At 46.5% G+C, this 24,176-nt stretch overlaps 1 protein-coding gene across 2 annotated transcripts in view; it reads left to right on the forward strand.

Annotated features, from left to right (window-relative positions):
* Positions 1–21,914, forward strand: part of MRPS24 (mitochondrial ribosomal protein S24) — a 23,018-nt gene extending 1,104 nt beyond the window's left edge. For both annotated transcript variants that reach the window (XM_073588677.1, XM_073588678.1), the window contains exons 2-4: positions 6,760–6,840; positions 10,256–10,367; positions 21,089–21,914. In XM_073588677.1, the coding sequence (XP_073444778.1) occupies positions 6,760–6,840; positions 10,256–10,367; positions 21,089–21,372 (477 nt within the window). In that variant the 3' untranslated portion in view covers positions 21,373–21,914. The remainder of the gene's footprint in view (positions 1–6,759; positions 6,841–10,255; positions 10,368–21,088) is intronic.
* The last annotated feature ends 2,262 nt before the right edge of the window (positions 21,915–24,176 follow it).

The raw sequence follows: 24,176 nt of genomic DNA on the forward strand, positions 1-24,176 counted from the left end.
CCTCACCCTCTCTCTTTCCTGTGGCTTTTTCCATAAGCCCTTTTCTTTCAGTGGAGCTGGCGATGTGGTGACCATATCAGGCATTCCTTTGGCTATTTAGCCCCTATACCCTTCTTGTTTTTTCCTAACTTTGTATACTTTACAGCAATCATTATCTATTTTTCTTGTAAGGTGTTGTCCTTATTAGTTGGCTTGCATTCTATCTACCGTGGGGGCTTATTAAAGGCCCATTCATTCCTATACTGTTGGGGGTGTTGGTTATTGGGTTTCTGTGATGTATTTTAAATGTTTTTAAGCTTATTGTGTTCAAGGTGAAATAAAGGTTTTTTTCATATTTTATCATGTGGTTGTGCGGACCATCATTAGTCTAGTCTTGTTCTTTGGCGATCAGAAATACTCACTTGTGTGCACTGATCCGTATCAATCCATTTTTTACAGGCTGTGGAAAACTATTTTCTTTATCGCCTTATTGGGGGACACAGATTACCATGGGTGTATGCTGCTGCTGCTAGGAGGCTGACACTATGCAAAACAAGAAAATTAGCTCCTCCCCGGCAGTATACACCCACCGACAGGCACCAAGCACCTCAGTTTGTGCTTAGTGTCTGTAGGAGGCGGACCGGGATCTCCCCAGATCCGCATTTAACGATTTCTTTTTCTTTTCTGGTTTTAGTTGTGTGTATTAATTTTTTCAATTTATTTTTCAGATTCAGCATCAGGAAACGGGATGTGAGTTCACCCTGCTTTCTCATATCAGGCGGCTGAGCGAGCAATGTGGTATTGCCCACATTGCAACTCTCAGGACCGCAGGCAGGACCTTCCCCTATCACCCTCGGGTGCTATGGGCTATTGACGGGTGGCCGGTCCTAGCCGATTCCCCTCCTCACCCCTCTCCCGGGACAGGGCTGAGAGGAAGACTGTGGTCGCCAGCGGTGACGTTTCCCCTGCCAGCAAGAAATTGACGCCGTCTTCTGCACCATACGGACATGGTGCGGGTACAGAGGATCGTCTCTCCCAGCGGCCTGCTCCATATTCGTGGGCCCCTGCGGTCATCCTCTTCAGGGACGTCAGGTAAGCTGATCTGAATGTCCCCTCCAGCCCCGCTCTCAAAAATGGACCCAAGCTGGCCCACTCAGCCCTGCAGCCATTACGGGCAGTACAGCGCCCCGTTTGAAATTCCCGCCCTGCAGTCTCTCCACATTAATGTTATCAGGGTCAGTGCCCCTCACTGCTGTTTTGAACTTCCCGCCCTTTTGTCCCCGGGTACTCTGTCACACGCGCGCCTCTCCTGCTTAGCACCGGTGGTTCCAGCGGTGGTTTCCGCGGGCAGCAATCTACCCGGTACCTTCACTGTCCCTGCCGGCTCCGGGGGGCGCCGTCGCTCGTTAGTTCAGAGGGAGGCACTTTCACTTTCTGTTTGAAAGCTTTTTCCTCCCTCTCTGCGTGCGCTTTCTTCGTGCGCTTTCTAGCCCATCACAGGGCTACTTTCTCTTCAGCGCTGTCAGTCTTTACCTTAACCGCGCCCCCTCTCCGTCGTCTTCCAATCACGCGGCTCGGCGGTTAAGCCCCGCCCGCCGCCAGCGTTTTCCTGTCATTTCTGGATATCACTTTCTCTCCCTTCACCGGATCTCTTCTTGGGGGACACAACGGTGTTTGGCTCGGCGCTGCTACAGTCTGACGCTATAATTAGCTCACCACGGCAGTTCCCTGTCAGGTTAGCGCTACTACCGCATAGACATATGCCCAACCCTGCAAGGTCTCTCTGTTCTAGACCCACCGCTATTCACTACGCCTGCGCGCGCTGTAAAAAGAAGTGAGCATCAGGTCAGTCGTCTCCTGTCTGCCCCTCAGGAGCACTCCGAGCCCCGGAATGAGAGCACCCCACCCCCTGAGTGGGCCGTTGCAATGTCTCAGTCGGTCTCTGATCGGACTAAAGTGTCTCAGTCTCTGGTCCAGGTCTTAGAACGGTTACCCCAGCTATCTACAGCCACCTGTGCGCCGACCGCCCCTCACGGTGAGTTGCCTGCACCTGACCGCGACCTTCAGACAGGCCGGGTAGGGGCTCTAGGAAGCGGGCTCTGTCTGGCTCTTCTTCCAGCTCGCAAGGTCTTTCCGCCTCTCCCAGGCTCCGCTCCTCGTCTCCCTCATCAGCAGACGACCCTAGGTCAGACGATGATTCCCAGTCTGGATCTGACTCAGAGGCGGACAACATAGCTAAAACTCGGGACATGGTGGATAGTCTCATATCTGCTATATTCCAAACCCTCAAAATAAAGGAGGATAAGGCGCCCCCTCAGAGCGAGGCCTCCCTCTCGAACATTTCCTAATCACAAGGAGTTCGACACTTCCTTAGCCAATCACTGGCAACATCCTGAGAAACGTTTTTCAGGCCGCAAGTACTTAGATGTGCTATATCCCTTCGATGCGGATCTAGTCACAAAATGGACCAAAGCTCCCGAGGTAGATGAACCAGTTTCCCATCTTTCTTCTAAGACGGTTCTATCCCTGCCGGACGGAGCTTCACTTAAAGATCCGACAGACAGGCAAATAGAATCGTTGGCTAAGTCAATTTTTGAGGCGTCCGGCGCCTCCCTGTCCTATTTTCGCCTCCGCTTGGGTGGCGAAAGTCATTTCAGCTTGGGCAAAAATTCTTCGCAAGGGCATTTCAGCGGCAGCACCTCAGGACGAGCTGGCAGATTTAGCAGATCAGATTAATCATGCAGGTAAATACCTTTTGGCCGCTTCCTTGGACGCGGCTGGGTGCGTAGCAAGAGCTAACAGCAACATAGTAGCCATACGCCGCATCCTTTGGTTAAAGTCGTGGAGTGCGGACACCACTTCTAAAAAGTCACTCACCAACCTGGCATTTCACGGCTCTAGGCTCAGATAATCTCGGATGCCACTGGTGGTAAGAGTACCTCCCTTCCTCAGTCCCGGCCTAGAAGGTTTTTTAACAGAAAAGCTTCTCGACCGTTTAGGTCCTTCCGCCCCTTCTCTCCCACAGAATGCTCATTCCAGCAGGACCGGCCCTCCGCTTCCAGAGACCGGAGAAAACCATCATATAAACCCGCTCCCCACTGGAGATCAAGAGGTCAGCCCTCCAGGTCTTCAGACCCCCGTTGCGGCAGATTTTCATCTAAGTGACGGGTCACCCTCACCTGGAAATCCTTCCAGGGTGGGAGGCAGACTTTCCTCTTTCAAGGACGCATGGCTATCCGCTGTCGATGACGCTTGGGTCAAGGAAATCATCACATCTGGATACAAAATTGAATTTTCTCCCCCCCCAAACAGTTGCTTCTTCCTGTCTCGACCCCCAAGACAGTGGTCCCAGATCCCAGGGTTCCATCAGGCCGTCTCCTCCCTTTCCGCCGGGGTTATCGTTCCCGTTCCTTCAAACTAACGGTTTTCAGGTTTCTACTCGAATATCTTCGTAGTCCCGAAAAAAGACGGCTCCCTTCGTCCAATTTTGGACCTCAAGTTGCTCAACCACCACGTGAGGATCCTCCACTTCAAGATGGAGTCCCTGCACTCGGTAATAGCCTCGATGGAACCCGGAGAGTTCCTTTGCTCTGTGGACATACAGGATGCCTACCTCCACATCCCTATTTGTTTGCAACATCAGAGATATCTCCGCTTTGCGATACAGGACAATCACTATCAGTTCACGGCCCTTCCTTTCGGCCTAGCCTCCATTCGCCGTGTCTTTACGAAGGTGATGGCATCAGTCATGGCCATTCTTCGATCCAGGGGGATTCTCATCATCCCTTACCTGGACGAACTCCTGATCAAAGGCTCATCCCGCCAAGACTGTCTTCAAAGTCAGATAACCCTGGATGCTCTTGGCCGCCTCGGATGGATAGTCAACAAAGAGAAATCCATCCTGCACCCTACCCAGCGTCTGACCTTTTTGAGCATGGAATTCGACACGAATTTAGCCCGAGTGTTTCTACCGAGGGACAAATTTTCAGCCCTTTGCAAGGGGATCCGATCCCTAAAACGCTTGAGGATCATTCCCCTTCGGTCCTACATGAGGGTCCTAGGGAAGATGATAGCTTCCTTAGAAGCAATGCCTTTCGCACAATTTCACTCTCGCCCTCTCCAGCTGTTCCTCCTTTCAGCCTGGGACAAGACTTCGTTTTCTCTGGACCGTCCCATTCTCCTTCCGTTCAGAGTCAGACAATCGCTGACTTGGTGGACTTTGCCGGCGTCAGTTCTCCAGGGAAGGTCCTTTCTTCCGCCTCAGTGGCAAGTCATCACCACCGATGCCAGTCTCCTGGGATGGGGGGCGGTTTACCATCGGAAAACGGCTCAAGGGCGCTGGGACGCCCAGGAGACTCTCCTTCCCATCAACCTTCTGGAGATCAGAGCACTCTTCCTTGCTCTCCTTCGTTGGCAGCCTCTTCTCGTAGGCAAACCAGTCCTCATTCAGTCAGACAATGCCACGGCCGTGGCATACATAAGCCACCAGGGCGGTACTCACAGCAGGCAGGTAATGTCAGAAGTGGCAAAGATACTGCGTTGGGCAGAGCGTTACGTTCCGGCGATCTCTGCCGTTCACATTCCAGGGGTGGAAAATTGGGCAGCCAACTTCTTAAGTCGCCGGGGTCTAGCGTCAGGCGAATGGTCCCTTCACCACTCAGTCTTCAATCAGATATGCCAGTGTTGGGGCACCCCGGACGTCGATCTCATGGCATCTCGGATGAACAATAAAGTTCCTCACTTTGTAGCCAGGTCCAAGGATCCTCTAGCAGTCGATTGCGACGCCCTGGTAATTCCGTGGTCCCAGTTCCAACTGCCTTACCTGTTTCCTCCCCTTGCCCTGATCCCAAGGGTGGTCAAAAAGATAAAGTCAGAGGGCATCCCAGTAATTCTGGTGGCTCCAGACTGGCCAAGACGGCCTTGGTACGCAGAGTTGGTGAACATGCTCGCGGACGTCCCCTGGAGGCTTCCAGACCGTCCAGATCTTCTCTCACAAGGCCCCCTTTACCATCAGAATTCTCAGTCTCTGAGTTTAACGGCATGGTCGTTGAGGCCGCGATTAATCAGGGTTTTCCAGCCGGGTCATTCAAACCATGATCAGAGCTAGAAAGCCAGCCTCCTCCCGCATTTACCATAGGTACTGGAAAGCCTTTTTCCGTTGGTGCGAGGATAACGATGTTTTTCCGTTGTCGTTCTCCATTCCATCCATACTCGGCTTCCTCCAGTCCGGTTTGGATGCGGGCCTGTCCCTCAGTACCCTCAAAGGCCAGGTGTCTGCTCTGGCAATCCTCTTCCAGAAGGATCTGGCCTTCTTACCGCAGGTGAAGACTTTTCTCCAAGGAGTCGCCCTTGTGGCTCCTCCTCATCATTCTCCGATTGATCCATGGGATCTCAATCTCGTTCTTGGCGCTCTCCAAAAGGTGCCGTTCGAACCTATCCAGGACATTCCTCTGTCCTTTCTCTCATGGAAGGTGGCTTTCCTAATCGCCATTACATCCATCAGGAGAGTTTCTGAGCTGGTGGCTTTATCCTTTCGTTCCCCGTACCTAATCCTCCACCAGGATAAGGTCGTTCTCAGGCCGGTTCCTTCCTTCCTAAATTGGTATCCCCGTTTCACATTAACGAGGATATCATCCTTCCCTCGTTTTGTCCTGCGCCTGCTCATCCTCTGGAAAAGTCGCTCCCCAAACTGGATCTAGTGAGAGTCTTGCTTGTCTACCTTGCCAGGACCGCTTCTTTTCGCCAATCCGATTCCCTACTTGTCATCTCTGAAGGCCGCCGGAAAGGGCTTCCGGCATCCAAATCCACTATCGCTCGCTGGATTTGTTCTACCATTCTGGAAGCCTACCGACTTCAGGAAAACCGGCCCCCTCCGGGAGTGAATGCCCACTCCACCGGGGCTGTAGGGGCTTCTTGGGCTGTGCGACACCAGGCTTCGGCCTTACAACTTTGCAGAGCCCGCGACCTGGTCATCTTTGTACACCTTTGCGAGGTTCTACAGGGTTCGTACCCAGGCCTCGTCTGATGCAGCTCTTGGTAGGAAGGTTCTGCAGGTGGCGGTTGCACATCGGCCGACCTAAGCCCTTCCTTCTTTCTTTTCTTTATGGCTGTTCCCACCCTCGGGGGACTGCTTTGGAACGTCCCATGGTAATCTGTGTCCCCCAATAAGGCGAAAAAAGAGGGATTTTGGGTTCTTACCGTAAAATCTCTTTCTTGGAGCCTTCATTGGGGGACACAGCACCCTCCCTGTTTAAGTTGTACCGTGTTGGGTCTTCGAGTCCCTTGTTGGGTTGGTACATATGTTGATAGTTTTTGGTTGCTTCTACTGCTTTCTCACCAACTGAGGTTCTTGGTGCCTGTCGGTGGGTGTATACTGCCGGGGAGGAGCTAATTTTCTTGTTTTGCATAGTGTCAACCTCCTAGCAGCAGCAGCATACACCCATGGTAATCTGTGTCCCCCAATGAAGGCTCCAAGAAAGAGATTTTACGGTAAGAACCCAAAATCCCTCTTTTTTTGTGCTTTTTCATCCTTTAAAAAAAAAAAGATAAAAATTTGATCCTTTTTGTATTTTTTTATAACATTGCCAGTCTATAGAAGACAGAGCTGTTGAGCTATAGAAAAACGTGGTGTGTATCAGGCCTAAGCGTCTGCGCTCCACCCGTGTTAGCCAATCATAAGGGTATGACTGCCCGCCACCTGCAAGGAGTTACACATCACATTCTCAGATGAAGTTATTACACATCAAGGTCGATTATTAATTTTACACTTTTGATTTGTAGGTTTTGATCAGAGGACTAGAAGGCATTTTCCCCCGACATTCTCAGATTCGCTGTATTCAGACGAGCTCGGTTTGTCTAAAGGTAAGCACAATATGTTATGGCCCTTATCGATGTACCTTACATTTTTATCACACGGCCTTGGACCTGGCTTCGACTTTTTTTTTTTTTTTTAATGGTAATCACCTAATAGAACGATGCGAAGTCTGAGACTGAGCATGAGAAACAGCCTAGAAAATTGCGGCACTCGCCACCAATGTATCATTTTGGATTGACGTTTTCTTTACGAGTTGCGATATTTGCCCTTGACTACATGACGCAAGATGGCGTCGGTTGTGTAGTTACCGGCAGAGCTGGCAGCGAGCATTTCTGCAGCAGACATAATCCGTATAACATGTGTAGTATGGTAAAACTTGGCACTCAACTGGACACCGCGTCCATCACACACAGCAGACCCACTGACCACCACTGCCATACTCTGGAACGCTGCCCCAACTGCACTATTGACTAGATTTTACAATCTCCATTAAGCGTGCACATCACTGGACCACTCTGTGCCATTACTCTTATTAGGTAATTTATTAAATCATTAAGAAATAAAACAAAAAACACACACTGATCGATTATCAAAAAATCCAGCTTCTTCAAGCATATAACATCACCTCAGGCAGGTATATATACTCTATTTAACCCTATAGGGCCCTTAATTCTTCCCTGCCTGACAGCGGAGGTTGGCAGCCTCTTGGAACGCAAATGGCGCCCCCGCTCCACGGTGGCTATCCCAACTTGCCCTGTTAAATTCTATATTAGATATACCAGATTACAGAGCTGGTTTGAACAACGTAGGCGTGAATTCTGTTTAACAGGAAGTAAAAATAGGAAGTACCTCTAGGGTCCAGCTATCCAGTGCAGGCGCACCAACGAAAATGGAGACATATGGGAGGCAATAATATTTTGATCCTCTCCTCTATCGATTGGTTTAAGCGGCGAGGTAACTATAAATAAGTATCAGCTACTACACTCTGACACCTGCAACCAGGCGCCACATCTGATGCTCTGAGGGAGCATTTAATAGCATCATGAGCCTCCTGATGAACTCCGAGGGGGAGGGAAACGCGTTGAGGCTCTAACAGCGATGAGCTAAGTGATATTTATATGGATTTGTGCTGATTTCTATTTTGGGCAGAGTGCAATATTTTGAATATGAGTGGCATGGGTTACATTGTTAACGACTATCATCATATGGGGGGAAAAATGCTCTTACGACCTGTGAAATGGTTGAGATCTGTATTGAAAGAAATTTTATAGGATCACCCATGAAAGTTATTGATTGTCATGTTGGTAACCCACCCTCAGTATTTTGAGAATTGTGTGAGGGATTTTTTGTGACAGCAACTTCATAATAGATTGCTTATAATGGCTATTTTCGGTCTCGTATATACCCCTAGAGATATTGCTGCTACTGTGAAGGGTCACTAAGGGATAGCCTACGTGGAGTGGGGGCACCAGAGTGACTTAGGGTGAAACCCTAAATAGGGACCGGCAGTATAGTTTGTTCCCCGTGCACTATGTTCCCATAAAGTAAAGTTTGTTCCAGCTCCTGTTTCTCACCTCCTTTCCTAGTCGTTTGTGGTGGTTTTTGGCATGAGTTTCTTTAATTGTTATTATGATTTGTTGAACTCAGCCATTCGGTTGCTCTGTAATCTGGTTTATCTAATATAGAATTTAACAGGGCAAGTAGGGATAGCCGCCGTGGAGCGGGGGCGCCATTTGCGTTCCAAGAGGGTGCCAACCTCCGCTGTCAGGCAGGGAAGAATTAAGGGCCCTATAGGGCTAGAGTATATATACCTGCCTGAGGTGATGTTATATGCTTGAAGAAGCTGTATTTTTTTATATTGATCAGTGTGTGTTTTTTGTGCCTTGAGATTATTTCTCATTTTTAATGATTTAATAAATTACCTTTTAAAAGAATTAGTTTTTTCTGTAGGAGCCATTGGATGACTAATTTAAATATAATTGATTTTCTGATCCTCATTACTCTTAGTAGCAAAGATGTTTGGCCATATGTCTACATCTTTGTGCTACTCTTCTTCTATAAGCAGTCGGCAGACTGATGAAGGTCCATGTTAGACCGAAACGTTTATGATTTACGGACTGCAATCAAAACTTCAACAAAGATTTCTTTAAGTCGAGTGCCAGGTTTTACTCTTCCACACATTGGTTTGAGTGACCTACTTGAGCACCTCTGCAGTAGTGTCACGGGATACTTTACATAATCAGTATAAGGCTGGGATCGCACTACCGTGTGTGATGCGAGAAACTCGCACGAGTCTCTCGCATCAACACCCGGCACTCAGGACTGGAGCGTGAGGCTGCATGTATTTCTATGCAGCCGCAGCTCCGGTCCCGAGTGCCGGCGGCAGCGCCGGGTGTTGATCCGAGAGACTCGTGCGAGTTTCTCACATCACACACGGTATTGTGATCCCGGCCTAACACACCGACACTGCTGCAGCGACCAATATCACAGATCTCACCCCACAGATGCTCTACTCAGTGGTCTCTTGGTGGGACAAAAAGAAAAGTAACCAAAGGTTATCCACAAAAATTCTGTATTTCTCCCTTTTCGTTCCCTCTATTAAAAGTTTTTTAATACATTATTTATAGATTTATTATATTATTTATACATTTGTTGTTGAAAATTGCAGCTCTTATACACCTGGATTGATGGAAATAATAAAATAATTATGACAGGCCATTAGTAAAAAAAAAACAACAAAACATTGTGTCATCCTTTAAGGAGTGTTCTCAAGTTTGAAAGTTACCTCCAATCCATGGGATAGGGTATAGCTTCCCGATTGTTGGCGCCCCGACCGATCTTGAGAACTGGGGCTATGAAGAGAACCCCGTGTGAATGGAGAAGTGGTCGATTATTCGCACTGTCGCCCCATTCATTCTTATTGGAGTACCGAAGAGCAGCCGAGTGCTGCGCTCTAATAGCTCTGACAGTTGATTTAATAGTTAATGGTGCGGCTGTGCAGATGATCAACCACCACTCTATCCACATGGGGCTTTTTAGAGCCCCAGTACTTGGGATTGTTGGGGGTCCCAGCAGTCGGACCACCCCCCAGTGATCGGAAAGTTATTTCCTGTCCCTCAGAGAATAACTTTCTATCTTGAGAATACCCCTTTAAGCAATTATTGGGCCTGTCCCATCATTACCCTTCCAGTGTATATGCCCATTACAGAACAGGATTAACTCACTTGTGACTTCCCCTATGAGCCGGGGGCGCATGGGATGGTCGCCACTCAACACATTAGGTGGACATTGTGAGTAAGCATGGCGAGATCTGTAGGGGGCGCTATAACAAGTATGTAACATCGGTAGCTTCATGCAATTTAATGTGTCATTTCGTCTAACACAGAAGTGTAATAACTAACAATGGCACAAACACTTTAAAGTCGCTTTATTTTTATAAATATATATTTTTTTTATTTTTAGAACCGTGCAGCTCGTGTACGTGTGGGTAAAGGAGACAAACCAGTGACCTATGAAGAAGCACATCCCCCTCATTACATTGCCCATAGGAAAGGCTGGCTTTCCCAACACACAAGTAAGACTTTTATGACTGTTCCGTATACTGTACATATCCAGGATGAGAAGTCTTAAAGGGATTGTCCATCTTTTGCATACAGTTTTTTTTCCACTACATACATGCATGTAATTAGGGCTAAAAATAATTATCTTGCTTAAATCTGACATATTGGATCCTTATCTTACCCCCCCCAACCCCTGCAATGTTGGTCTTATTTAGTGGGGGCTTTACTATGTGATAGAGAAGACGTCCATTTTTGAAGGGTCAGGATATCTTGATGATCAAATAATAAACCTGCCCTTAAATGACTTTTAGGGACTTTTTTATTATTATTCTATCCATTTAAAGAATTTTTTTTATTTAAATGTTAGCAAACAATAAATCCCCGGACAATTCAGTGACTTCCATTGTGAAGTTACATTCAGTACAGATTGGAGTGTCTGGACCTACACTGGACATGGAAGATTAGGTCTCCCAGGCAGAGATTAATCCGGTGTGACATGACAGTGCTCACAGGGACAATGTGAGTCCCGTATATTCCCCTTTTATGTTTTCACCAGAGTGACAGGCAAGCAGTTGTGTGCTTGGCTATATGCGTCCATTACCGACCCGACATCGATAGTTCTGAAGAAGGAAGCATTGATTAGGATCATGTCCGATTACATAAGACCTAATCTAACTCTGAAATGTGAAAAGGAGCAATCAGCTCACCTGTCCGGGTACAAGGCAAAATACTCCAGCAATAGCAGCCGTCCAAACCAGAGCCGGAACTATTGATCCAATGGTACAAAAGGCACAAAAAGTGGTTGAACAGAACAAGAATTAAAAAGAAAATAAATATCCACTGCACCCCCAGGCAACATGTTTCAGACTGTTTTGAGATTTGTAGGAAGATTGTTGGAGTGTTTCTGCTCAGTTTCTGCTCCAGAAATTCTTGAAAAACTCCATGCGCATTAGGATCTATTAGACTGCTGATTAATTCCACCTCTCTTATCCAGAATCTTTCCAGACCAGGACGGGCCCTCGTCACGTGTATCCGTATAGCCGAGTCCGATTTGCATCTCATGCAACGATCGTCAGATCTCGCTCCTATTTCTAATAAGAATTTGGGTGTTTTCTACACTTTATGTAATAAATAAGGTGTATGGCCACGATTCACCAAAGTGTTTAGCGTAAAACCCTTTGAAAAGTTGCAGCATTTTTACACTATTTTCGGCCAACTCCACCACAATGGAGTGAGGGTAGTGGCGGGGTGCATGGAGGCACGTGCCACTCTTAATATGCACCGATTCATTAAGAAGCGTGTGCCTCCTAAAGAATCAAGCGCCTCTGACTCCATTTCCCACCATCATCAAAACCAATGTGAACAATGCCAATTCTTGACAAATCGGGACCTATGCTCTTCACTAAAGGATTGTCCCGGTGGTCTTTCCATTCATTTTTGCCATTGCCCTTCTTCAATACACCCGATTTCCTCCTCTCATTTTGCCTAGCGGTTAGTTTAACCTTGTCAACTTACGGCACCTAACAGCTACTTGTGTGCTGATCGTTGGTTGTGTAATAGCCTGGCCGATCACGCTTCTGATGTGCACTGAATGATCTCTAATAGACAATGCAATGCGCATAGGCTGCCATTGTTCTAGGCAGCACAGGTCTTGTTTACACAGAACGATGTGCTGCAGAGTACAATTATCTTTGGGGCAAACCAAAAGATCATTTCACCCTACGAGTGTGCGTTTCAGGTATTTGACAGCCTGTTTACACTGCACGATTATCATATCATTCATATAATTGTGCAGAGTAAGGTCGGTTTCACATTTGCGCTTCAGGGCGCAGCGACGGCCTGCGCACGGCCGTGGCTAAGCCCCGCCCCCTGACGTGCCTCCGCCGGTAGCTCCGCCTCCGGGCGCATGACGCTGCATGCGTCATGCGTCCCCTAGCTTTATCACTGAGGACGCAGGCCGTGCGCAGTATGCGTTTGGCGGCGCCTGCGTCCTTTTGACGGTGCGCCGAGCGCAACCAAATTGCAACAGGTTGCGTTTGGCGCTGGTCGGCGCACAGTCAAAAGGACGCAGGCGCCGCAAAAACGCATACTGCGCACGGCCTGCGTCCTCAGTGATAAAGCTAGGGGACGCATGCTGGTCATGCACCCGGAGTCTGAGCTACCGGCAGAGACGCGACAGGGGGCGGGGCTTAGCGGCGGCCGTGCGCAGGCCGTTGCTGCGCCCTGAAGCGCAAATGTGAAACCGGCCTCAATGTGTCTTTATTCCATAAGGAAAACTTAGGTAATTGTATATTCAATAGTATAGTATTCAATTTTGGCCACATTCACACGTTCAGTATTTTACCTCAGTATTTGTAAGCCAAAACCAGAAGGAGAACAATCAGGGGAAAAGTATAATAGAAACCCGTCACCACTTCTGGATTTATCACCCACTCCTGGTTTTGGCTTACAAATACTGAGGTAAAATACTGACCTTTACTCATAGCGTTCACAACTTAACATCTGTCTCATGGGATTTATCAATCACCCATGACAGCACCAGAGAGGGTATCCACCCCTCAAGGATAGGAAACCTACAGGCTAAAAAGGGTGTACCTTTCCTTCACATCAGTTGGTTTCCTGTCCTTGACGGGGACAACTTCTTACAGGTGTATCAACAGAAAGAAGTCAGAAGATCTCATCCTTTCCCTGGCCTGGCTGGTCGGCTCAGGCAGTGGTCCCTTCCTTGTCTCGGCCGGTGCAGGGTCCCTCAAAGCGCCACAGGGACGTTCACACGTGTGCAGGTGACCAGCATCCCAGGACATTGACCTGCTCTGGCGCTGCTCGTTATGCGCTGGCACATGATGGCATGGTGAATTATGCACGATGGGCGGCGTGCCTGAGTCACGCGTGCCCGGAGGCATGCCTGATAGTGTGTGACAGAATGCACACCGGAAATTGCACAGTGGCCAATTGACCCGAAACTTCCGGGATGTACTCGAAGAGGCCTGGAGGAGCAGGCAGTTGTGCAAGTGCAGATCCCACAATTAAGTGCTGTGGAGCTGCTGGGTAAGTGCTTCCATGCTCAGCGTCCCCTCCAGGATAAGAGACAGACACTGACCTGCAACATGTGTGGTAGCAGCAGTCTGATGTGAAGCTTCAGGAGCAGGTGGAGCGGCGGCGTCCCCGTGTCAGTGGTGACGGCAGCCATGTCGGTGACAGAGAGTTCTGCTAAGAGCAGCATATCCGATGTGCGGAGCGCCAGTAACGTGGATGATTCTCCAGTCTCCAGATGTGGTCTTTCGGCTGAGGTGTGTCCTCCTCTAAATCCGGTACTATTTGATTGCCTTCACAGTGGTTGAAGCACAAGGTGTCAAGGGGCAATACTTTGGCCACTTATGCGAGGAGCAGCAACATTTCTATCAGCTGACTGTATGATTGACTGCAGGATCAGCAGGCCTTTTGAGCGCGGCCCGTAGGGCTTTGTGGTTAAACTGCTGGCCAGGAAATATCCATGCCAGAGCAAGGTTGTCTGCCATTCTGTATGAAGGGGAATATCTGTTTGGCCCAGTTTTGTATGAAATTCTGGAGAAAGCTGGCATATCCCGGAGGAAACCTTCCGGGGAGCAGGATAGATGGGAGGACTAAAAAAGAAGAGGTAGAGGCTTTATGTTTGGAACCTCCTCCCAGGATGCCAAAAAAACGGGTCAATAACTCCTATCCCAGGAGCCAGTAAGAAAGTAATTAGCTCATTGTGTCTACAAGAGTGTCTGGATTGTGGAGGGAATTTAGGTTGCGGTTTCTGTATAGTGGATTGTGTTTGCAATATGGGGCTATTGGAGGCCGCATCTCCGTCATCCTTCCTGACAAGTTCTCCTTCCTCCTCACTTTCTGTCCCTTTTCCTCACTCATTGGAGGACTCTAGATACGAATGATGGTGGTTGTTTGGTGGTCTAACAAAGTTTGCTAGTACCTGCAGCTAGTAACTGATTTGGAAGACATATACCCACGCTTTATTATTCGGAGGGATCACAGAAGAACATATCTCGCAACATTGCAGCCTTTACAAAGTAATGTTCCTCCTCGTGAAGCCTTAGATTCCCCCTTCATTGCACCCATAAAGCATGATACCAACAAGTTTCCCCCAAACACAATGATACCTCCACAGTACCCTCCATATGCACAGTATGTGCACAACCTCAACTTCCCCTGCAAACTATGGTGATCGCAACACCGTATGATCCCCCCCAACTGTGGCACCCACACAGCCCTCCATGCAATATAATGGGTCTACTACATACAGTATAATGACTCTACACTTCACCACACTGTATAATAGCCCCCCACTAGCCCTTCACACAATATGATGAACCCCAACACAAACATTCACACTATAATTGCTTGTATACAGTATGTCACCCACATTGCCCTCAATAAAGAATAAAGGCTCCCACATAGCCATCCAAATATTATAATAGCCCCCAAAGCCCTCCTTATAGAATGGGCTCCATAGTCTTCAGTAGAGGATACAGTGCGTTGCGAAAGTATTCGGCCCCCTGGAACTTTTCAACCTTTTCCCACATATCATGCTTCAAACATAAAGATACCAAATGTTAATTTTTGGTGAAGAATCAACAAAAAGTGGAATACAATTGTGAAGTTGAACAACATTTATTGGTTATTTTTAAATTTTTGTGAAAATACAAAAGCTGAAAAGTGGGGCGTGCAATATTATTCGGCCCCTTTACTTTCAGTGCATCAAACTCACTCCAGAAGTTCATTGTGGATCTCTGAATGATCCAATGTTGTCCTAAATGACTAATGATGATAAATATAAACCACCTGTGTGTAATCAAGTCTCCATATAAATGCACCTGCTCTGTGATAGTCTCAGGGTTCTGTTTGAAGCACAGAGAGCATCATGAAGACCAAGGAACACAACAGGCAGGTCCGTGATACTGTTGTGGAGAAGTTTAAAGCCGGATTTGGATACAAAATGATTTCCAAAACTTTAAACATCCCAAGGAGCACTGTGCAAGCGATCATATTGAAATGGAAGGAGTATCATACCACTGCACATCTACCAAGACCCGGCAGTCCCTCTAAACTTTGATCTCAAACAAGGAGAAGACTGATCAGAGATGCAGCCAAGAGGCCCATGATCACTCTGGATGAACTGCAGAGATCTACAGCTGAGATGGGACAGTCTGTCCATAGCACAACAATCAGTCGTACACTGCACAAATCTGGCCTTTATGGAAGAGTGGCAAGAAGAAAGCCATTTCTCAAAGATATCCATAAAAAGTGTCATTTAAAGTTTGCAACAAGCCACCTGGGAGACCAAACATGTGGAAGAAGGTGCTCTGGTCAGATGAAACCAAAATCGAACTTTTTGGCAACAATGCCAAACTATATGTTTGGCGTAAAGGCAACACAGCTCATCACCTTGAACACACCATCCCCACTGGCAAATATGGTGGTGTCAGTGTCATGGTTTGGGCCTGCTTTTCTTCAGCAGGGACAGGGAAGATGGTTAAAATTGATGGGAAGATGGATGGAGCCAAATACAGGACCATTCTTGAAAAAAACCTGTTGGAGTCTGCAAAAGACCTGAGACTGGGACGGAGATTTGTCTTCCAACAAGACAACGATCCCAAACATAAAGCAAAATCTACAGTGGAATGGTTCACAAATAAACGTATCCAGGTGTTAGAATGGCCAAGTCAAAGTCCAGACCAGAATCCAAGCGAGAATCTGTGGAAAGAGCTGAAAACTGCTGTTCACAAACGATCTCCATCCAACCTCACTGAGCTCGAGCTGTTTGCCAAGGAAGAATGGGCAAGAATTTCAGTCTCTCGATGTACAAAACTGATAGAGACATACCCCAAGCGACTTGCAGCTGTAATAGCAGCAAAAGGTGGCAACAAAGTATTAAGTTAAAGGGGCCGGATAATATTGCACGCCCCAATTTCAGTTTTTGAATTTCCACAAAAATTTAAAATAACCAATAACTTTCGTTCAACTTCACAATTGTCTCCCACTTGTTGTTGATTCTTCACCAAAAATTTACATTTGGTATCTTTATGTTTGAAGCATGATATGTGGGAAAAGGTTGAAAAGTTCCAGGGGGCCGAATACTTTCGCAAGGCACTGTAATTCACTCCCCATAGTTATCCATATAGTATAATGCACCCTATAGTCTTCCTTACAGTTTAATGCATTCCCCATAGTCCTCCATACAGTATAATGCACCCCCATAGTAATCCATATAGTATAATTTACCACCCATATTCCTGTATATAGCATAATGCACCCTATAATCCTCCATATATTATGCACCCCATAGTCCTTCATATAGTATAATACACCCCCCACAGTTTTCCATATAGTATAATGCACCCCCCATAGTCCTCCATATAGTACAATTTACCCCCATGTTCTTCCATTTTCTTTAATGCATTACCCATAGTCCTCGATATAGTATAATGCCCCACCCACAGTTCTACATATGGTATAATGCACCCTATAGTCCTCTATATAGAGTAATGCACATCTCATAGTCCTCCATACGGGATAATGTACTCCCCATAGTCCTCCATGCAGTATAATGTGCTCCCCATAGTCCTCCATGCAGTATAATGCGCTCCCCATAGTCCTTCATGCAGTATAATGCGCTCTCCATAGTCCTCCATACAGTATAATGCGCTCTCCATAGTCCTCCATACAGTATAATGCGCTCTCCATAGTCCTCCATGCAGTATAATGCGCTCTCCATAGTCCTCCATACAGTATAATGCGCTCTCCATAGTCCTCCATGCAGTATAATGCGCTCCCCATAGTCCTTCATGCAGTATAATGCGCTCTCCATAGTCCTCCATACAGTATAATGCGCTCTCCATAGTCCTCCATACAGTATAATGCGCTCTCCATAGTCCTCCATACAGTATAATGCGCTCTCCATAGTCCTCCATGCAGTATAATGCGCTCCCCATAGTCCTCCATGCAGTATAATGCGCTCTCCATAGTCCTCCATACAGTATAATGCGCTCTCCATAGTCCTCCATACAGTATAATGCGCTCTCCATAGTCCTCCATACAGTATAATGCGCTCTCCATAGTCCTCCATGCAGTATAATGCGCTCTCCATAGTCCTCCATACAGTATAATGCGCTCCCCATAGTCCTTCATGCAGTATAATGCGCTCTCCATAGTCCTCCATACAATATTATGGCTACCACAATGTACTAATTGATTTAAAAATAAATACTCACCTGTCCTCCTCATTCCCCCATCATTGTGCTTATTGTGCTGAGATATCAGATGCCAAGGAAGAATGATGGAGGAGGGAGCATCAGCGGATACATTTGAATGTTCAGTGACTGGCTAGGAGGTGCAGCTCTGGTATAGGGTTCCCTTTGAGTCTTGAGCCCTATAGCAGCCATGTGGTCTGCAGTCGTTGGCGGTATACAACTGCCAGCGATCCGCTCAGCAAAATAACCAATGGCCGATACCTCCAGTATTGTTCAGCAGTACTGCCTGCGCAAGCAATAAGCTGCCGTTGTCCGCGCTGCATTTCCAATGGTAACGGCTCGGCTTCTGAGATATTCTCGTAGGCTGTTAAGAGCTTCACTCCAGCAATCGAGGCCGCAACACCAAAAATTTTATAAACGCTGCTAGACTTTGGCGCACACAGTTCCCATTGGTCAATATTGCGTTCTTGAGCTATGGACACATTTGTCTGGAAAAAAATATATATTTTTTTAATTTAATAGTTACCTTTGGTTAATAAAATTGCCCTATGATTCAATCTGCAAACATTCGTTTTCAGATGCAGTTTTCAGCCTGATCTAAGTTTTAAGATTTTTCTCTTGCTGGGAGTGCCACTTCCAGTAATATAGGCTGTATGTGAGGTCTGTGAGTATCCAGGGTGCTGTTGTTTTCATTGGCTAGTATAGCAGCACAGCTTCCAACCTCCTCTTATTTTCTCTTCACATGATTTCCTCCTTACCTATAGCGTGTTTTATCTGCCCTCCCTGACACTGTAGATACATTATTCCCTGTCCACATTGTGGAGATTTGCTTTCAAATGCCCCTAGAGAAACCCTCAACACTGAGAGGGGGGTGGTGAGTAGTCAGGAGCAGGGTGATTTGTAATAGTATTGCAGAGCCCTCGGCTTTAGGATTTACAGATACTCTGCAGCACTAAATTTACTTAAAGGGATTATCCCAGAATTTTGTAACCAGCAGGTTTTCCAGATAAAAAGGTGGTGGTAGGTATATCATGGCATTGTATAGTGGAGTTCACAATATTCCTTAAAGGGAATCTGTCAGCAGGTTTTGTTATGTAATCTGAGAGCAGCATAAAGTCGGGGCAGAGACCCTGATTCCAGTGATGTCACTTACTCAGCAGTTTTCTGTCATTTCAATACAATCTGTGTGGGTTTTTTTGAGTGCAGGACTAGGTGTCATGTGCAAACCAGTCCTGCCCCTATCACTGGCACTTTCAAGCCATGTGCACACGCTGCGGATTTTTCACTGCGGATCTGCAGGTAAAACGATCTGCAGTTTATCTGCGGATTGGCCAGCGGTTTTCCCCTGCGGTTTGACACCTGGACAATGGAATAGGTGGCAAACCGCAGTGGAATCCACAGAAAAAATCAACATGTCATTTCTTTCTGCGGATTCAAAACCGCAGCTTTTCTGCAGTTAAAAAACCGCAGCATGTGCACAGCGGAATGTAAATCCCATAGACTTACGTGGTACTGTACACTGTCTGCAGAACTGCTGCGGATCCGCAGAGGCCATATCCGCAGCAGAATCCACAGCGTGTGCACATAACCTTGCTGACAATGCACTGTAATCAGAGGTGTGGGCGGTGTTATACCCAGCACAGCATTCATCGCTCTGCAGCAGCAAAAACAGGGATTGTATCAAAACTGCACGAAGTGATACATTGCTGGAATCAGGGTCTCTGCCCCTTCATCATGCTGCTCTCAGATTACATAGCTGACAGATAACTCTTAAGAGGAGTAAGCTTTCTGTAGCCATTATGGCACCGCCTGGTGGAGTGTACTAGTCTTTAAAAAGGTTTTCCAGTACATAAGGGAGTATTTGTACCATAGACGTTTGTGGCATATCTATGCTTGGATGTGTGCAGGACTCCCATGGATATAGGAGAAGAGTCAGCGCTCCATTCATTCTCTCCTTGGATACTGTAACAGCCAAGCTATAGATGTGGATTCTACCTCCGGACTGCCCACCTAACATTTATGGCATATTCTGAAGATCTCTCTAAGATGGGAAGGAATACCCCTTTAGGGTATGTGCACACGCTGCTGTCCTGCAGCAGTTTCTGCTGCGGTGTACAGTACCATTAAAATCTATGAAAAACAAAAACCGCTGTGCACATGCTGCTGATTTTTCCGCACGGATTTGCTGCGGTTTCTAATCCACAGCATGTCAATTCTTTGTGCGGATTCCGCAGCGGTTTTACACCTGCTCCATAATCAGGTGTCAAACCGCAGGCTAATCCACAGATAAACCGCAGGTCTTTTAACCTGTGGATTTTGCAAAATCCGCAGCACAATCTGCAACGTGTGCACTAGGGTGGCCGGATCTCATATGGGGGGGAAAAAATGTCAGAATCTTGTTCGTCTGGGCCCCACAAAACGATTCCCCTTTCCAGATATTGAGAGCGCCAAAATTTGAGCTCGATCAAACGACGTTAACCCGTGCCGCTCGTCGCTCAAAGTTTGAAAAAATCCAAATTGAGGTATTTTATGATTTAGGTATTTTGCATAGTCTGTTAGACTATAAAGAATGTGACAACAACATTGCAGAAATAGCCCTGACCAAATTTTCGAACCATTTGTGGTATTTGAATGCAGAGTTGGTGGGATTATCGTTTTTTGATCCCACCATTACAGACAATGAAAAGTTGTTAATGGCTAATAAATTGCTCAGTAGCAACGGGTTAACGTCGTTTGATCGAGCTCAAATTTTGGCTCTCTCAATATCTGGAAAGGGGAATCGTTTTGTGGGGTCCAGACGGACAAAATTCCGACATCGATTTTTTGCGGTTACCCTAGTGTGCACACACCCTTACTATCCATATGTGACCATCAGAATAAAATTCTGTCCAGATGTGTGGGTGAAACAGCCGTAGTATATCACAGAAGCAGCAACTTTATCAAACCTTATTCACACACTGCAGAACAAACCTCTAGGTTGACCTGCCAGGGCACATTTTTGACAATATTTGCTGCAAACTGTATCAAAACAGCAAGTTTTTTTTTTCTTGGGGGGGGGGGGGGGGGGAAGGCAAATTCTTCAAGGCTTCCCCCAAAGAGAGGGTTCATGTAAGTTCCTGTGAAAGCTTTTTAATGATAGTATTAACTCAGCAAAGGCACCTTTTATTTAAATGGGAATTAATCTGATCCCTTTTACGGTGACACTAGCTTTTTTGTACGTTGTTAAAAAGCTAGTTATCTTGCCGTCCATTCTTCATCAGAACTCAGCCAGCACTGAAGGTGCTGGAACTTCCCCTCATGCTAGTTCTAACTTGCCTTCCAACACTTCTCGAGTCTCAGGTCTGTCTTCATCATTCTGTCAGCATTATAGGTGCTGGGACTTTTCTCCTGACATTTTACCAGTTGCTTGTTTGCCCCGTCACTACATCCAGGTATAAGGAGGACAGCAAATGATTTGCTTTACAGAAGAATATTGGATGCTCATGGTTTTGTTCTTGCTCCTTCAGGTAACCTAGATGGTGAGGAGGGAGCTGGAGAGCGCACCATAGAGGATGTCTATATCCGAAAATTTATGTATGGCACGTTCCATGGATGTCTGGCCAACGAAGTAGTGATCAAGCGCCGTGCCAACCTCATCGTCATATGTGCCATCCTAATCCGCAAGCTGCCTGCTCAGAAGTTTTACTTTCTCACCGGCTACACTGAAGAATTGTTGTCCTACCTGTACAAGTGTCCCGTGAAGCTGGAGCTGCAGACTGTGGAAGAGAAGGTCATTTATAAATACCTTTGAGGTCCGGACCATCTTGAGGCTACGAGTGGAGCACAGCCGGCGCTCTGTGGGTACGGACTGCTCTGTAGTGGATGTACTCGCGGAGCACAGCCAGCGCTCTGTGAGTACGGACTGCTCTGTAGTGGATGTACTCGCGGAGCACAGCCGGCGCTCTGTGGGTACAGACTGCTCTGTAGTGGATGTACTTGCGGAGCACAGCTGGCACTCTGTGGGTAGGGACTACTCTGTAGTGGATGTACTTGCGGAGCACAGCCAGCGCTCTGTGGGTACGGACTGCTCTGTGTTGGTTGTACTCGCAGAGCACAGTCGGCGCCCTGAGTACGGACTGCTCTGTGTTGGTTGTACTCGCGGAGCACAGTCGGCGCTCTGTGAGTACGGACTGCTCTGTGTTGGTTGTACTCGCGGAGCACAGTCGGCGCTCTGTGAGTACGGACTGCTCTGTGTTGGTTGTACTCGCGGAGCACAGTCGGCGCTCTGTGAGTACGGACTGCTCTGCTCTTCAGGTCTTTGTATGATAATGAATAAAGCTGTATATAAACCTAGATGCCGAGTATACCAGTAGTTCAGGATCTATTACCACATATTACACTGCTGCTGGTGGTCACAGTAACATTTTTCAGCAAAGTTAAACATTCCCATTTTCAGCCGTTCAAAAAAAATTATGAGCAGTCTGACTACTGCAGCGTTATATCCTCAATCCCCTGCTGATGCCATTTAGGTGAAACATGGTGGGAAGCTGTGAGATAGAAAGTATTTGTGTAATCACCTTATAAACAGATAAGTGTATGTGATGGATTGCAACCATGACAGCATTCAATATAGGTTTAATACTAGTGATGTGTGAATGTGTGCTTGAACAATAAGCTCGAGTACCTGCTCCTGCATGTCTTGTGGCTGTTCGACAGCTGCAACACATGCAGGGATTGGCTAAGAAACAGCCGTTGGAACTCAAACATTATTTGAGCACAACATAGTCACTTGGTTAGCACCTGAGCATGCTGAGATAACACCTTATCCCAGCACATTCACTCAGTTTAACAGTTACACTGACAAGTATATAGCTGGCCTAATAGAGATCTAGGAACGGTTTACCATATCAGATTACTATAACCATCACACTTGTTTTTATTTTTTTGTGCCCAAGTTTTAGTCACCATCCTTTAGATACGGGTTTTTTGTGCCCTTGGCAAATATTTTGTGAGTACTGCAGCAATGACTCTTAGGCCTCTTTCACACTTCAGTTTTTTACAATCAGTCACAATCCGCCAGGTTTTGAAAAAAACAGATCCTCAATTTTCTTTTGAGGATCCGTTTTTTTTCCCCATTGACTTCCATTAATGGCGGATTGTGACGGATTGCCGTCCGTTGCATCCGTTTTCTTTGAGGATCCGCCAAAAGTTGCTGTCCATCACCATCCTCAAAGATTTCAAAACGGAGCTTGCAACGTTTTTTTCTCTTGCGGATCCTCCAGACACTGATTTAACCCGAAATTCTTTCTGGGTGCCGGACAAAAAAAAAAAAAAATTCTCTCTCTCCAGGCTGTGATTCCTTTAAAATTCTTCATTTGTCGGATCCGTCAAAAAAACGGACGGGTGGCATCCGTTGTCATCAGTACTAAAACGGATTCGCCATCCGTCCTTTTGGCGGATTTTGACTGATGCAAAAAACTGAAGTGTGAAAGAGGCCTTGGGACCCTTGTGTTAATCCTGTCTCCTCCCAGGATTCACATAAGCCAGCAATGAGTCATGTTGCTAATCCAGATTTCCGGATCTGGAGAGCAGCCGGCGCAGCGAAGCCTCGCTAATGTCTGGGGGAGTTTTGTACCTCAACATTGAGGCTTTGGAACCTTGCAAGTTACTGCCCGTGCCTTGCACATGTAGTCCAGCAGGCTGCCACCAGATGATGGTTTATACAGTCAATATGGTGACCAGAACTCATCCACCTCTATAACCCACGTCACCCTTGTACTGACTCCATTACATGAGAAGGTGCCGTTTTGAGGTCTCCTCCAGGATCGAGAACATTCTGTGACACTGCTGTTTAAGCCCTTAAGCCCCAAGGGTGGTTTGCACGTTAATGACCAGGCCAATTTTTACAATTCTGACCACTGTCCCTTTATGAGGTAATAACTCTGAAACGCTTCCATAGATCCCGGTGATTCTGACAGTTTTCTCGTGACATATCGTACTTCATGTTAGTGGTAAAATTTCATTCAAATAACTTGCGTTTATTTGTGAAAAAAACGGAAATTTGGCGAAAATTTTGAAAATTTCGCAATTTTCCAACTTTGAATTTTTATGCCCTAAAATCACAGAGATATAGCACACAAAAAACTGAATAAGTAACATTTCCCACATGTTTACTTTACATCAGCACAATTTTGAAACCAAAATTTTTTTTTGTTAGGAAGTTATAAGGGTTAAAAGTTGACCAGCGATTTCTCAATTTTGCAACACCATTTTATTTTTACGGACCACATTTGAAGCCACTTTGCGGGGTCTATATGATAGAAAATACCCAAAAGTGACACAATTCTAAAAATTGCACCCCTTAAGGTGCTCAAAACCACAGTCAAGAAGTTTATTAACCCTTTAGGTGCATCACAGGAATTTTTAGAATATTTAAAAAAAAAAAATGAACATTTAACTTTTTTTCACTAAAAAAAATACTTCAGGTTCAATTTTTTTTTAATTTACCAAGGGTAACAGGAAAAATTGGATGCAAAAGTTATTGTGCAATTTGTCCTGAGTACGCCGATACCTGATATGTGGGGGTGGGGGGGGGGGGGGGGGGGGGACCACTGT

The sequence above is a fragment of the Dendrobates tinctorius genome, unplaced genomic scaffold (genome assembly GCF_039654945.1).
Source record: "Dendrobates tinctorius isolate UK_male_01 unplaced genomic scaffold, ASM3965494v1 ptg000104l, whole genome shotgun sequence".
In the NCBI taxonomy this organism is placed as follows: domain Eukaryota; kingdom Metazoa; phylum Chordata; class Amphibia; order Anura; family Dendrobatidae; genus Dendrobates; species Dendrobates tinctorius.